The 14,561-nt window shown below is 49.3% G+C and overlaps 1 protein-coding gene across 12 annotated transcripts in view; it reads left to right on the top strand.

The window, feature by feature from the left end:
• PATJ (PATJ crumbs cell polarity complex component) overlaps positions 1–14,561 on the top strand; it is a 1,359,209-nt gene that overhangs the window by 973,406 nt on the left and 371,242 nt on the right. For all 12 annotated transcript variants that reach the window (XM_085602445.1, XM_085602441.1, XM_085602446.1 and 9 more), the window contains 2 exons: positions 6,606–6,720; positions 12,636–12,766. In XM_085602445.1, the coding sequence (XP_085458571.1) occupies positions 6,606–6,720; positions 12,636–12,766 (246 nt within the window). The remainder of the gene's footprint in view (positions 1–6,605; positions 6,721–12,635; positions 12,767–14,561) is intronic.

The following is a 14,561-nucleotide window of genomic DNA, read 5'->3' as shown; positions in this document are numbered from 1 at the left end:
CCCCCCCCCACACACACACACACACGTACACGTCCCTAAACATGTGCACAAGCCATCCCATCTCTCTCCCTGTGCAGTCCAATTCTGAAATCCTAAAGCGATATGATCGGGGGTCTGCATCACGCGTCATTCCATTCATTCCAAACAAGAGCGCATTCTCGCATCGAGCCACAAAGCCTTCATTTCAGCAGCCACCTACAGTCTGGCAGCCAAGTCCAGGCCACCTTAAACTAGATGAGTGCCAGTCAGAGCGTGCGGGGAACACTGCTCGATCTCCGACACCTCTGTACTCCCAGAAGTCAGGAAAGGGACGGCAGGCACGAGGCACCTGAACTGGCTCCAACTCCTAAAAAAACTGTCACTGACCTTTACAATGAACTTTCATGTGCGAACGAATCCGCAGCATGCTTTTGCAATCGCTCACTTCGGCGCTGAGCATGATGACGAATAGTTTAAGCAGAACATCGCGGCTCCGATGGCTGTCACTTGCCATGAAGAATCCTAGAGGCTCTTCCCCTGTGATGATCTGATGGAAGGTGGGCGGCGTGAACGTGATTTTTGTACGTGTAACGTCAGTAGCTGCTCTTTACTTTCGTAGGTTCAAATAAAGAAAAAAATCCCCCTTTTGCCGCCCTAGCCCTTTTGCCGCCCTAGGCAGCCGCCTAGTCTTGCCTAATGGTAGAAACGGCCCTGTGGACCGCTATACCCTCCAGAAGGGATCTCCCGATGGACCGCGCCAGTCCCCTGAGAGCCCTCCTGATGCCCCAGACCTGCCCGCAGATCTGACTCTGCGAGATGTCATGGGCGCCATTGCCGAGATGAAGGCCTCGGTGGGCCAGCGGTTCGATACACTGGCGCAGAAGATCGACTCGGTCCTCGTGGATGTTGGCCTGGTGAGGGCCGATCTTTCCAAAACCAACGACCGAGTAGATTCTTTGGCCCACACCGCATCGGGCCTAACGACAGATGTGGCGGCCTTACAAACAGAGGTGCGCCGGCTTAGTCAGGCGAGTGCGCTTATGGATCGACGCCTGGAGGACTCCGAGAGTCGGGCACGGAGGAACAACATCCGCATCATCGGGGTGCCCGAGGGACGCGAGGAGGCGGCGGCGGATCTCTTTGTGGAGGACCTGATTGCTACCCATCTCCAGCCACGGGGGCTGAGTAAACTCTTCGCTGTGGAGAGGGCCCACAGGGTTCCCGGGGGAAGGCCGAAGGTCGGAGCCCCTCCGAGACCTCTCATTGCCCGGATTTTCAATTTTCGGGACAGAGACGCTATCCTGCAAACCTCCAGACTGCATGGACCGGTCAAGTTAGACAATATGGAGGTAAATTTTTACCCTGATTTCACCCCAGCGGTCCAGAAGCAGAGACTGAGCTTCCTAGGCGTCAAACGCCGTCTTCGGGACCTAAACCTCAAATACGCCATGCTCTTCCCAGCCAAGCTGCGAGTGGAGGTGGATGGTCGCACGCACTTCTTTGATCGTCCCGAAGCGGCCGGGGACTGGCTGGATACTCTGTCCGGGGATCGTGATCGGGGGGGCGGGGGGGGGGGCGGCGGGGGGAGACGGCACGCTGGATCGGGACTGAGGGTTTAATATTGGGCCTCACTCTGGACGAAAATGATGCCACTTTCGATTCTGCGTCAGTCTTTGTAAGTTCCCCTCCTATGGAGGTTGTGTTGGGTCTATTGGGGGTTCTCCCTCCTCCTCTAGGGGGTCTAGTTAGTTTAACTATATATGGGGCGACAGGCACACTGCACGTTGCAGCGTTCGGGCTCATGCAGGGGTGCAGGGAGGGGGGAGTTCTGTTGGGGTGGGTGGGTAGGGATGGGGTGTTGTTCGTTTTTATCACAAGGCAAACGTATTTTTGTGTTAGTTCTAAAGTGCTCTCCGGGGGACGAATGATGGCTTCTGTATATGATGGGGGGTAGGGAATTAACTTTGTTGTCTTGGAATGTGAATGGACTGGGGGACAGGATCAAACGAGGTGTGGTCCTGCAGTTTTTGAAGCGAATCTCGCCCGATGTAGTCTTTCTGCAGGAGACACACCTCATTGGCAACTCCTTCTGCGCCATGAATCGGCGTGGCTATCGCCTAGTAGCTCACTCGGGCTTCACGTCTGGCTCAAGGGGTGTGGGCATCATGGTGAAGAACTCGCTCCCGTTGGAGATTGATGAGGTGCTCCACGATGACAGGGGATGTTACACGGTCTTGGTGGGAAGACTGGAGGGCAAAGTGGTTGTCTTTGTGTCAGTATACATCCCACCGGGGCTGCAGTCGACCACCTTTGCAGACCTGGGGCGCCTTCTCCTTGGCCTTCCGGGGGGGCTTTTAGTTGTGGGGGGGGATTTCAATGCGGTGGTATCTGGGACTGTGGATCGTCACCCCCCTAGGGACCTCCCCCGGGCACAGGCGTGGCTACCCGGCCTCTTGGATACATTTGGATTAGTGGACTGCTGGCGTTTAAAACACCCCACGCAGCTGCAGTACACTTTCCACTCGGGAGCCCATGGTAGTCTCTCACGACTAGACTATGTCCTTGTCCCGGCGGCCTATGTTGGGAGGGTGGGAGAGGTGCGCCATTTGCCACGGGGTATTTCGGACCACTCCCCGCTCCTACTGCACTTTGATGTCTTTCCGAGGGGTGAGGGTAGGGTGGTCCTAATCAATCCTTGGTACCTGCGCGACCCCACCATTCGCGCTGAATTGATTAAATCCCTTCAGCGATATTTTGATGAGAATGTGGGGTCCGTGTCTTCGGCTGTACCACTGTGGGAGGCCTTCAAGACAGTACTCCGAGGGGAGGCCCTATCCCTTATTTCCCACGCCCGGAGGCGCGAGCGGGAGGAGGTGACCCGGATGGAGGCTGAAATAGCCGAGTTGGAGGGTAATCTAGAAGGTGGGGTGACGGATGCCGCATTACATGTCCTCCAACTCAAGCAAGCGGCCTATAGGGCCCTCGTCACGGAGGCGGCCAGGGGCCTCAGTAGAGAGCAACAGGGGCGACTGTATGATGTGGGTGATAAGGCTGGTAAACTGATAGCGTGGTTGGACAAAAAAGAGAGAGCGAATCGTGTGGTCCCGCTGATTGAGAAAACGGATGGTGAGTGTGTAACTGAGCCAGAAGAAATCGTCTCCTGTTTCGCGGATTATTTCCGTGGGGTGTATTCCCCGGTGTCTCCCTGCTCGGAAGAGGATTCCCGTGCCCTGCTCAGGGATATCGCGCTGCCGTCCCTTTCCGGGGATGACAGGGTGTCGCTGGACGCCGCTCCCACCTCCGACGAAATCGCCCTCGCCATACGCTCGGTCGCTTCCGGCAAGGCCATGGGTCCGAATGGTCTCCCTATCGAGTTGTACAAGTTGCGACCGGATACGCTGGCACCCCACCTCCGGGCTATGTTCCTGGCGGCACACTCGGTGGGCTCCCTCCCGCTGGACCAGCGTCTGGCTACAATCGTGGTCATCCACAAGGAGGGGAGACCTCGGGACCGGGTTACATCCTATCGGCCCATTTCGCTACTGAATGCGGAGCCCAAGATTCTCGCCAAGGTACTGGCCAATCGGCTGGTCGGCGTGGTGGGCGATTTGGTTCATCAGGACCAGTCCGGCTTTATTCCCCATCGCAACACAGCCCTTAATCTGCGGCGTTTGCACGGTGTGCTCGCACGTGTCCCATTCATACGGGAGCCGGCCATTTTGGCGTCCTTAGACGCCACCATGGCGTTTGACACGCTTGAATGGCCATACATCTGGGCGATGCTTGCGAAGTTTGGATTTGGCCCAGGGTTCATCAGTTGGGTCAAATTGCTGTATTCGGGCCCATTGGCGCAGGTGGTGGTGAACGGAAGAGTATCGGCTCCGTTCGAGCTGGGCCGGGGCACACGGCAGGGCTGCCCCTTATCGCCGCTCCTCTTTGCACTTGCCTTGGAGCCCCTGGCGGAGTGGCTGCGGTGGGAGCCTTCCATCCGTGGTCTCCGCTGGACCCCCGAGTATGAGGACCGCGTATCCCTATACGCTGATGACATCCTCTTTTACCTAGCTTCCCCACGTAAATCACTCATAGTACTGGTTGATGTTTTGCATTCATTCGGTCGTAACTCCGGTCGTGTCATCAACTGGGCTAAATCGTGTGTGTATGTTCTCTCCGGGGAGGCTCCTATCCTCCCGCGGGGCTGTCCGATCCAGGTCGCCCCGCAGGGATTTAGGTACCTGGGTGTCTTCATTACTCTGGACCCGGAGGCTCGGTATGATCGGAACTTGCTTCCCCCCCCTCCAGCGTCTGAAAGAGGATGTCGCGCGCTGGCGGCGTTTGCCGCTTTCGCCGCTCGGCCGGGCGGCATTGTTTAAAATGATGTCGCTGCCGCGTTTCCTGTACGCGTTGCAGAACACTATGGACCTCGTCCCAGCGCGCTACTTCCGCGAAGTGGAGAGTTTGCAGCGCCGCCTGTTCTGGGACGGGAGGCCACGTATTGCCCTGGCGAAGCTGACGCTCCCATGGTATGATGGGGGGGATTGCCCTCCCGGATATTAAACGGTACTATTGGGCCTCCCAGCTAGCTGCGATTAATCAGGGCCTATATGGGCCCGCCTTAAACCCGGCATTTGAAATGGATAGGATACTACTTCCAGGTGGTGACCATAATCGAGCGCTCTACTCTAGCGCGCCCGACGCTCGCCTAACGGGCCCCACGCGTGTCATGGTGCGAGTGTGGCACGCGGCCAATGCAGCTATGGGGTGGAAGGACCGTTTGACCCGGGCGTCACCACTATACGCGTCTGAGCGGTTGGGCTCCTTGTGGACCTCGAAGGGCTTTGAGAAGTGGGACATAATAGGCATTAGCAAAGTGGGGGATCTCTGGACGAGGGGAGGATTTAAAACGTTCGAGATGCTGCAGACGGAATTTCAGTTGCAGGGCAGCGAGTACTTTCGGTATTTGCAGGTCCGTCATGCGCTGGGCTCCGTCTTTCCGGACGTTGCCTCCATCCCGGAGTGTTCCCCCCTGGAGGATAGAGTGCTGGATGGACACGTCCCTGACAGCACGATCTCACTGATCTACAAAAAACTGATCAACGACCGCTCAAACTTGTTGACTGCCCTTCGTGAGGCTTGGGTAGCCGATGGGCTGGAGCTGGACGACGAGGACTGGATCTCCGCGGTGGCCTCCCCGAAAGAGGTGGCCATACCGGCTCGCCTTCGTTTCGTCCAGCTCAAGATACTCCACAGGGTCTACATGACGGGGCCAAAGCTCCTGCGTATGGGCTATGCTGAGGACGGTTTGTGTAAGCGTGGGTGTGGTGCGTTGGGGACTTTTCTGCATATCTTGTGGGAGTGCCCGGAGATGGAGGGGTTCTGGCGTGGTGTGCATGAGGTGCTGCGAGTGGTTACGCATGTGGCGCTGTTGCCCGAAGCGAGGAGATGCCTGTTGAATGTGTGGGAGCCTACCGATTACTCGGTGCCGCAGACGTGGTGGGTGACTCTGGGGTATATGGTTGCCAAGCGCGATATTGCCCAGCTGTGGGGATCCCGGAGGCCCCCGACTGTCTCGGCCTGGAAGGAACATATGGATTGGTGCATGTTTCGGGAAAAGGTGGTGTATGTGGCGAGAGGTAAGCCTGGGACATGGGTGAAAGTGTGGGGCCCCTGGAACGCCTACCGCGGGGGAATCTGTGCTCCACCGTTATTGCCTGATCCGTCGCCGGCCCCGTCCCCTTAGCCACCTCATCCCCCCGGTACCTGGGCATTGGGTTTACCCAGCCCTAGTTCTGATCTCTCCCCCCTCTTGAGATTCCTATGGATGGCTAGGATCCCCCCTCTAGGGGAGCACGTGTTGCTATTTCTGATTGAGGATTGCCTTGTGGGTTTGTTTGTACTTGTTGTTCTTTAAGTTTAAAATGGAACCGTATAGTGGGGTCTGGATGGTGTGGCTCGCAACGATGTTAACTCCTGTGCATGCTCAGCCGCAGCACCATGTGTTTTATAAATGTATATCGTATGCTCCTTTCATTGCTAGCGGCCGGCCGGAAGGTTGTTGGCCCATATTTGTATATTTTTGAGTTTTGTAATAAACGGTTTCAAAACGAAAAAAAAAAAAAAAAGAGGTAGAGGGACGATGAAGGTGAAGAATTCTGCCACCATATATTTTGAGTCTTCATTGGCAACTATCAAAAGTTTGAGAGTAGATTATCTCAAATACATGCATTGGAGATATGTGGGGATTGGCCAGGGAGAGGCTTACAAACTATATACAGACTTTTTAATTAAGGCTGCTCTTTGATTGCAAGCAAATGGGGAGTGACCTGAGTCCACGCAGGGCTATTCACTGCACCGTATGCCAGATTTAGGTTCAGCAGTGTCATTCTGAGCTCCTGGTTCTGGACTGTGGAAACTGGGTTGCCTAGTACATGCAGACTCTGGATTGTGGTACTCCAGGGCACCGTCGCTTCTCCATGCCCTTCTGCTGTTTCACATAAGTTCATTTTGCTTATGCCATTAACATTTCAATTCAAGACATTTTATTTTTCTAAGCTTAATTTACTTGTGATACACTATTTCAAGGGTCCTACCATAAGTGTAACATAATTTAATATTTATTTTTCCTTTAGGCTGTGAATCAGATCAAGCAATCCAAAAGTGTCTCGAAGTCAACCTTCAGTTCACAGAAAATTCCTTTGGCCCCATCTGCATCCTATCAGGCTGCAGACCCCGATTTCAGCTCAAGTAAGACTCTGACAACCATTATGCTTGAATGCTTCTTGTTCACTTAACATGTTGTGTCTTTTGAGAGGCCAAAGCACAACATTGTCCTTCCAATTTTACATTTTTTGCTATTTTGCTACTATTTAACCCACTCTTTACAAACATAGAGAAATCAGTATTTTATTTCTTGGAACGCATGTCTTGTCCTAAGGTCTCATGTAAATGAAAGTCTCAATCCCCTTAAATTGGTGCCACAAAGCCAGCAGGATCACACCAGAAACGGGCCTCTATTGGACCATATAAGAGTTCAGTGCCATGCAATGTCTGTCCTAGTGGCACTCACTTTCCTGAAGTCAGAATTTTATTATTGTCATCAGATTCAAATGATGCCCACTTTTTTTTTTTTTAAACAGTTTTTATTAGAAACAAAGGCAGCAGCAGAGACAATTACATTGACAATTTAGGCAAGCAAGTACATAGGATTACAAATCGATCTCATCTTTCATCAATTCAGCAGGAGTCCAGGGTATCCTAGTCCAACAATTGCCTTTCAATCCGCATGGAGCGCACTTACATGTCCCCGGGTCAGGAAACTGCATACATATTTGTCTATTCCTGATTGCCCACCGCGTGTGCCATCAAATCACATGCTCGCCCCTCCCCTCCCCCCCCCCCCCCCCAGATGCTCACATTTAACTCACCTTGCTGTTGCTTGGTTTGTCTTCCTGCGGGTGTGATCGCAAGTACTCTTTTTAAAGACCAATCAAATTTGGTTCTATCTTTCCGTGGTAGGATAATAGAATATGCATCATTTATGCTGTTGCTTGCTGCTTATGAAATGTTTCACTAAGGAGTTGCTTGAATCCAAGAAGTCTCTTGACTCATAGAACAATGCTGAATCTGAGGTTTTTGAAACGTTTATCGTGTGTTATGGATTTTATTTATTTCTTTTATTGCCCCAAAGTGGCATGCCCAGATGTGATACCCCGAAACCGGTCCCAGGATGCTTGTTTCCGGTCCAGGGAGGACCTGGCCTGGCCAGTGGCATAGCAAGTGGGGTGGGGGAGAGGGGGTGGTCTGTCTTGGGCCATAGCCGTGTGGCAGTGGTGGCCGCTGCCGAAATCGCCAGCACACCCCTCCCCCCTTACTCTTCAGATGGCCACCTGGGCGGCAAACTCAGGGGCCGCCACGGGCAGCCTCAGGTGTAGCTACGCCACTGGGCCTAGCAGCTCGGGCTGGACTGTTCCCATGAGGAACAGGGTCTAGACTTATTTGCATATGGCTTAGTCCAAACAGGGTTGGCATAGTGAGCAAAAGAACAATAGATTAATCCCAGATTTGTGACTGGGGGTGAGTGCTTGAAAAGTTTCAGCACTCTGTCCATCATCTTGTTGTGTTCGCTATGCGCTTGGGAGACTACTGTTGTGTGCAGCTCGGTAGATATTGACCTAGGTGAGGCCTTACAATCTTAATGTACACAAATAGGGAAAGTCAGTGTGTTTTACTGTTTTGTCTGTAGTGACACTTTATTATACGCATAGGGAGAAAACTGCCTTAGAGTGCAGTTTCGCTTCCCTTTGGCCAGACCTGAGCCGTATGGAATTGGGGTGCAACCTGTGCGAGAAAATCAGTTCTGCAAGTTCCAAAAAGTTTTCTGTGCAATTTATGGGTCATCCTGAATTGTCCTATTTCTCTGGCTCAGTTCAGGATCAGAGCCCAGGCCTTTTTTCATCCTCCTGTGCCTAGTCAATTACATTTCTCTCCAACAGTAGGAACAAAGGCCTCTCCATACAAAGGGAGCCATTAACAGTGCTTCACTCAGCTCCTGACGAGGTATGTTGTGGGACTGAAGGATCTGCATCAATCAGTCAGCTGCTAGACTCTAGACCTCACTGAAAGGGAAGGACTACTGCGGCTCCCTACAAATGGGGCAGCAAAAAAAAGCCTATACCAACTGCCCAATTGGGTTAATGGCCTTCCTCAGGTTACAGATCCCTTATACTAAAGTCCCTTGTAGTTAATAACTATACGGTAGGGTTAGGAATGGGGCAATACTCGCCCTTGGTAGACACACTCAGAGGTGTACCCGAGTCTCAATATTGATTCTTGGAACCTGGGGACAGAGTGTGGACGTCGCCCTGTAGTCACACTTTCGTCACAGTTTCGTCAAGGTGCAAAGACTCTAAACTGGCCACTCTGCTACCTCCGAATAGTGTGTCCTGAGGAAGGCCATTGACCCAGTTGGGCAGTTGGTATAGGCTGAAACATGTCGGTACATGCAGACAGGGTAATGGAGACATAGCTTCTCTAATATACCCGATCATAAAATTACTTTTAATCCTGCCAAGCGGGGCCCATAATAAAGTTGCGAGGGTACCTACCTAGACAGTTTTAATTATTTTTCTTTCTGCAATAGGGATCCCTCATGAAAAATGTCTGAACATATGCGCTCTACCCTGAGCGTTGGTCTGCGCCGGGGTGTGTCAACGGCCCTATGAGGAAGCATACCACTACTAGTGGGTGAGGGCAATTTTGACAACCCCATTAGGATTTTCTTCCCCCCTTTTCTTGCTGCCCCTTTTGCAGGGGGCTGCAGTAGTCCTTCCCTTTTAGTGAGGTCTAGAGTCTGTTTGGGAGAGTGAGGGAAGGCTCAATCTCTTGTCCCTTCTAGGTGTGAGTGCAGGATAGCTGCTACACTCTACCAGGGATGGACTCCTGGATTACGCCATTTTGAACTGTTCCAGCATGCTGTGCAGAAGGGTTGGGAGAGAGGTGGAAAGATGACTTGACACCGTAGGACTGGCCAGGGTTGCCTAGCTTCAGTAACCTTCCTCTCCCCTTTAAATTAAAAACTCATGCACAAGAGGGAGACTTTCTCTTTCCTGGTATTTTTCTGCCCTGGGGCCTTCATGAACAACTGGAAGGAAGAATCCCCTGATGCTCAGGCAGGACTAAGAACTCTGCCCCAGTTGACCCCAGGACCAGGGGTCCTCAGCAAGGGCCAGTGAGACTGGCCCCCCCTACAGCCCCTAAGGACCAGTTGGGGGAAGCCCTGGATCCAGAGACGGAGAGCAGGAGGAAGGTTGGTGCAGTGAGCCAGGAGAACCAGCTCTCTAAGGATTACACTGCTTTGGAGGTGAGGAGGTCAGCTGCAACTGCCCCTGAATACTAGAGAACAGTACCAGGTGTAATATGATCCAGGATCATCAGAATTGGCCCTCGGTGCCCGAGTAATGGCATTTCAAAGATTAGCAACCTTTTACCTTTTTTTCCCAGCTGAGCGTCTGGGGCTCTGCCGGCGTTACTCGAATTATTCCCTTAGCAGGCCAGGACAATTCATTATTTTTCCTCCGGGAGGGGGCATATGTGGGGACCCCATTCCCTGGGGTGTTTATGCACATAAGGGGCCCGGGACTCCATCCCCCGAAACGTAGGAGGATGAGGGAGTACCGTCGTTGCCCGCCCAATGGTGCTGGCCTCACCCCCGCATCCCTTGCCCATGTCTGAGGGGAGTGGGTCAGCTATCGCAGAAGACTGCACCCTGCCAACAGGAGCAGGTAGGTAGATAGAATCTGTTGGCTCCCACGACCACACTTGGAGGTCTGGCTAATGCGGAGGCTGGACAGGCAGCGATGGGTGAGCTCCCTTGACTGCCCCCAACAAATTGATGCAGGGGGGTGCCTGGGCAACCCTCTGCGCCCCGCCCCCAAATAAAATAAAACAAAAGGAGGAAAAGCTGCTTTGCAAAAACAAGGTAATAGCTCTCCCCTCCACTGCGGGAGAACCGCTAATCAAATATGCACAACTCTGCTGGATGGCTCCATAATACCCTGTGAGGCTTTTTAACCTGCCTGATTTTTTGTATTCGTGGGGCTTTTTAACCTGCCTGATTTTTTGTATTCGTGGTGTCCTGAGGATGGCAGGGGTACCACCAACATCCCAAAAGGGGAGGGGGAGGGGGGCTTGAGGAGCGCAGCTGCTACCCCCTAAAGAATCTTTATATGGAACTGACCCTATGTTTATAAGGGGGTACTGCAACCCACATGACTGTGCAGCTCTTGCAAAAAGTTGCTGCTGCACCATAAGTGCTGAAACATGGTCTTAACCAGGCTGACGGTGAAACCTTCCCTCAGGGCCGGACTGGGAACCAAAACCGGCCCTGGCAAAGTGCTCGGCCGGCCCCCCGGGGCTTGGGGGTGCCGCCGAGCTCTTTGCCAGGGCCGGTTTTCGGCCGATTTTGTTACAGGGCCGATTTTGCAGCTATGCTGCAAAAACGGCCCTGTAACAAAAATGGCCCCCAGGGGCCCAAAACCGGCCCCCACCCGTGCGGCGCACCGGGGGATTGCCCGGTGCCCGCTACGGCCAGTCCGGGCCTGCCTTCCCTACCATGCCGGGAAAGACATTGTGGGACAGGGCTATTGGCTGTTTCCCGATTTAACAATGAAATGTATTGTATTTGAGCTTGAATTTTAAGGATGTTGAGAGGATTACCTGCAATTGGTCCGGTCCACTCTAGTGTAATGCTTTTACTAGTGTTGAATATTGTATTTGTTCCGTTATCTGGTCTGGTGTTCAGGTTTCACATTTATTTACCTGGAATGTCATCTGGTAATGTGTTTGGCCTGTAGTCAGGTGTGCTTTTCTAGTATCTGTTGGCGGATTACAATGTGTGCCTGGGTACTAATCCTCGCTTTCCCACCAGACTTCATTTGTGACTCTTGGCAAATGACTCTATTTCTCTCTGATGCAGCTCCCAAGCTGCCAAAAATTGAGAGCTAACTGAAACTATTACATGAATGTTTGAATATCTATATAAATAACTTAACACCTACATCTATATTTGTGGCTGGTGCTTTGAACGAATTTTATAGGAATGCATAACAAATACATTCAGGTGTTTTTTTTATATCTGTGTCTTTATGAAAATTGCATGGATTTGTTTTTTCCCCTACTCAAGTCATAACTATAGATTCATTTTGCAAATGCAGTCTGTTGTAATGTGATCATTGCAGCTTTTTGTGAATGCTTACAGACATTCGTCTGAAGCCCATTCTGTTGGTTTATGTACTCGAGCCTTATTATAAGAACCCCAGTGTACTATGCAATCTTTATTGCACAATAAAATCAGAAATCCTCTACTTTGGAATGTAACTCGTGTGAGAATATCGCCTTATACCATTTTGCCTGCAAAATGGGGCATAACTGTCAGATTTTGGTGCTTACCACAACAAAACAATCCATGCCCTCGTATTTTCTGTGTTTATTTCCCCTAGTAAATTTTAGCAAGGTTGACCTGCCAAAATGAATCCAGGCGAGGCGGTTTTTCACTCCCGCTATTTACGACTCATAAAGCCCATAAGTGAAGTAATAGGGTTATCAAACATTTCGGAACTATACGTGGTGTGCTCGTAATGTGGCATTGGTGTTTACGAGTAAAGTGTCAATGTGACTTTGCTACTATTATTCAGCCCTGTTTTGTCATCTTCAAGCCTTTTTGTCTACAGTGATTCAATCGATGTTAATCATTTTGCAGTGTGCATCTGTCCCAAGTAAGCCATGTGCATGTCAAAGTTCCTTTTATTTGATGTAGTTCTGAAGAATGACTAATTCGAGCTGCTCATACACTACCTTTACAAAAAGCACTTTAAACTGCTGCATGGCAGCTTGAGCCAGTGGGGTTCAAAGTTTAGACATGTAGGGGTAAGGAAGACTTGCAAGTCCACTGAAAATGTATTTACTTAATGACTACTAGTGATTTATAACATGCACGTTCCTGGTTATAGTTGTGATCAGCGTTTCTTCGGTTTCTCACTTCGTCTTTAAAATTTCATATATTTGCGAGGGTCCTTTTGATTTATGTGGACTAGGATTATACGGCAAAACCAACCAAGTACAGTAAAATACAATTTTTTTATTTTTTTATTTCTTATTTCAAGGCATCTTCCCCATGCCGATAATGGATCCAGCTACTTGCCCTATTGTCCCTGGACAAGAAATGACAATAGAAATATCCAAAGGACGATCTGGCCTTGGGCTCAGCATTGTTGGAGGAAAGGATACTCCACTTGTAAGTTTACAAAGCTTTAATTTCAAATTGTTACACATATAACGCTATCCTTTCTTAAGCAGTGCGATGTGAATCCCAATGTAAACAGCACCATAGCATCATACATTTCTCCTGAATATGCATTTAAACCATATCATCGCTTCTCTAAATGTCCTATAAATCAGGAAAAAAGGTCCTCAAACTTAAACACAGGGAGATGAGCAGAGATAGCAACTCCAGCAAGATGGTGGCATCAAGGTGTTTACACCTGGTTCCTGAAGTCATCATACATTTCCACTTCCTGGTACCATTTCCTAACATGACAGCCTTACAAAGATGCATTTGTTGCAAAAGAGCAGGGCAGAGCTTTTTCCAGTTTAAAAAAAGCACGAAATGTTGATGTTGAATCCTCAGACTGCGATTGACCTCCATATTTGATCCAACATTTAGTGCACAGTGGCCTAGCCTGAGATGTTTCTAATGTATATCTTGCAAGGAACCAGTTGTCAAGATATCTTCTAGAAAAACCCCCATTTCAGATTTTCATCTTCACGTTGACAGCCAAGTTGTTTATCTGTTCTTTGCACCACAAACAATCTGCTACTTTTAATCATATAAGAATTTTTTAAACCATATATAATTATACTTTTGCATTCGTGTATAAGCAATTTAAAGCACATTATGTGAACTGAGGATGAAACCAATGTCTATAAAGCCTTAACCTACTCTTCTTTTTCATGTATGATCACATGAGTTGGAGCCCTTAGTGGTCCAGGATTCAGTGCTAAATCTGAAACTCTCTTTCTGCCCACTAATAAGGAGTCCTATTAAATTATGTTATCTGTGATGCCATTTTTGACCTTATGTGGGATAATGGGAAGTGTGTGCATAGGGAGGTTGTTTTATTACCAAAACTGGTGGATTTCAGTTATACATTTCATGTCTGTTTATGTAAAGTTTTGAGGAAACGTCAGAGGTCTTTATAGTGTTGTAAGCTACCATTACAACCTGACCTCCATCAGTTATATTTAATGGGTTTGCAATACATGTTGGGAATGCATAGTCAATCACACCCAGCACAAGAGACCCTTGTATGAAGTTTAGGTCAACAATGAAAAGAGGGAATTATGCAAACCTCATTTATGTCCTCTCTATATCAAGTATGAATCTGCAACAGTTCATTTATTGCATAATCATTAACCAAGGCCATTGGAAACATGTATCAATTGATGGCAACATTATGTGGTGGGGGGACCTTATTATGCAGCAAAGAAAAGCACATTATGAAGCATTATGGGACACATTCCATGGTACCATTATCTCACTATTTTAACACAAAAGAGATCCTGATGTAAATTTCAAATGTTTCTCAAAACAGGAGACTATTTACATTCAGTTATTTCTTTTGCAAATGTTAGTTACTAACAAGTAATGATTCTGTCTTGCAGAAGAGCACAGGAATACTACTTTATCAACAGTGTCTCTTATAACTCTTAGAATGCAATAGATATGATAAAATATATAATGTTGCACTCAGCAGAAAGTGCACCCACATAACAGACTTCTTAACTTTTTGTTGTTGCTCAAAATCTAGTTTTCTTTTATAAAGTATTACATTAACACGATCAGACTCCTTATTTTAAAAGGCAAGCATCTTTTATTCTGAGTATCCCTGATATGTTTCAGACTAAAACTTTCAATTTAGAATGTGTCCACAATATAAGCATATGGAAGCACAATTAGGTATTAATAAACAGCCTGGCATAATAGTATTATAATATTATTGTACATAACATAATGTTAGTTTCTCACTAGG

The sequence above is a fragment of the Triturus cristatus genome, chromosome 4_2, assembly GCF_964204655.1.
Source record: "Triturus cristatus chromosome 4_2, aTriCri1.1, whole genome shotgun sequence".
NCBI lineage: Eukaryota > Metazoa > Chordata > Amphibia > Caudata > Salamandridae > Triturus > Triturus cristatus.
This window is presented reverse-complemented; position numbering and strand designations above follow the sequence as displayed.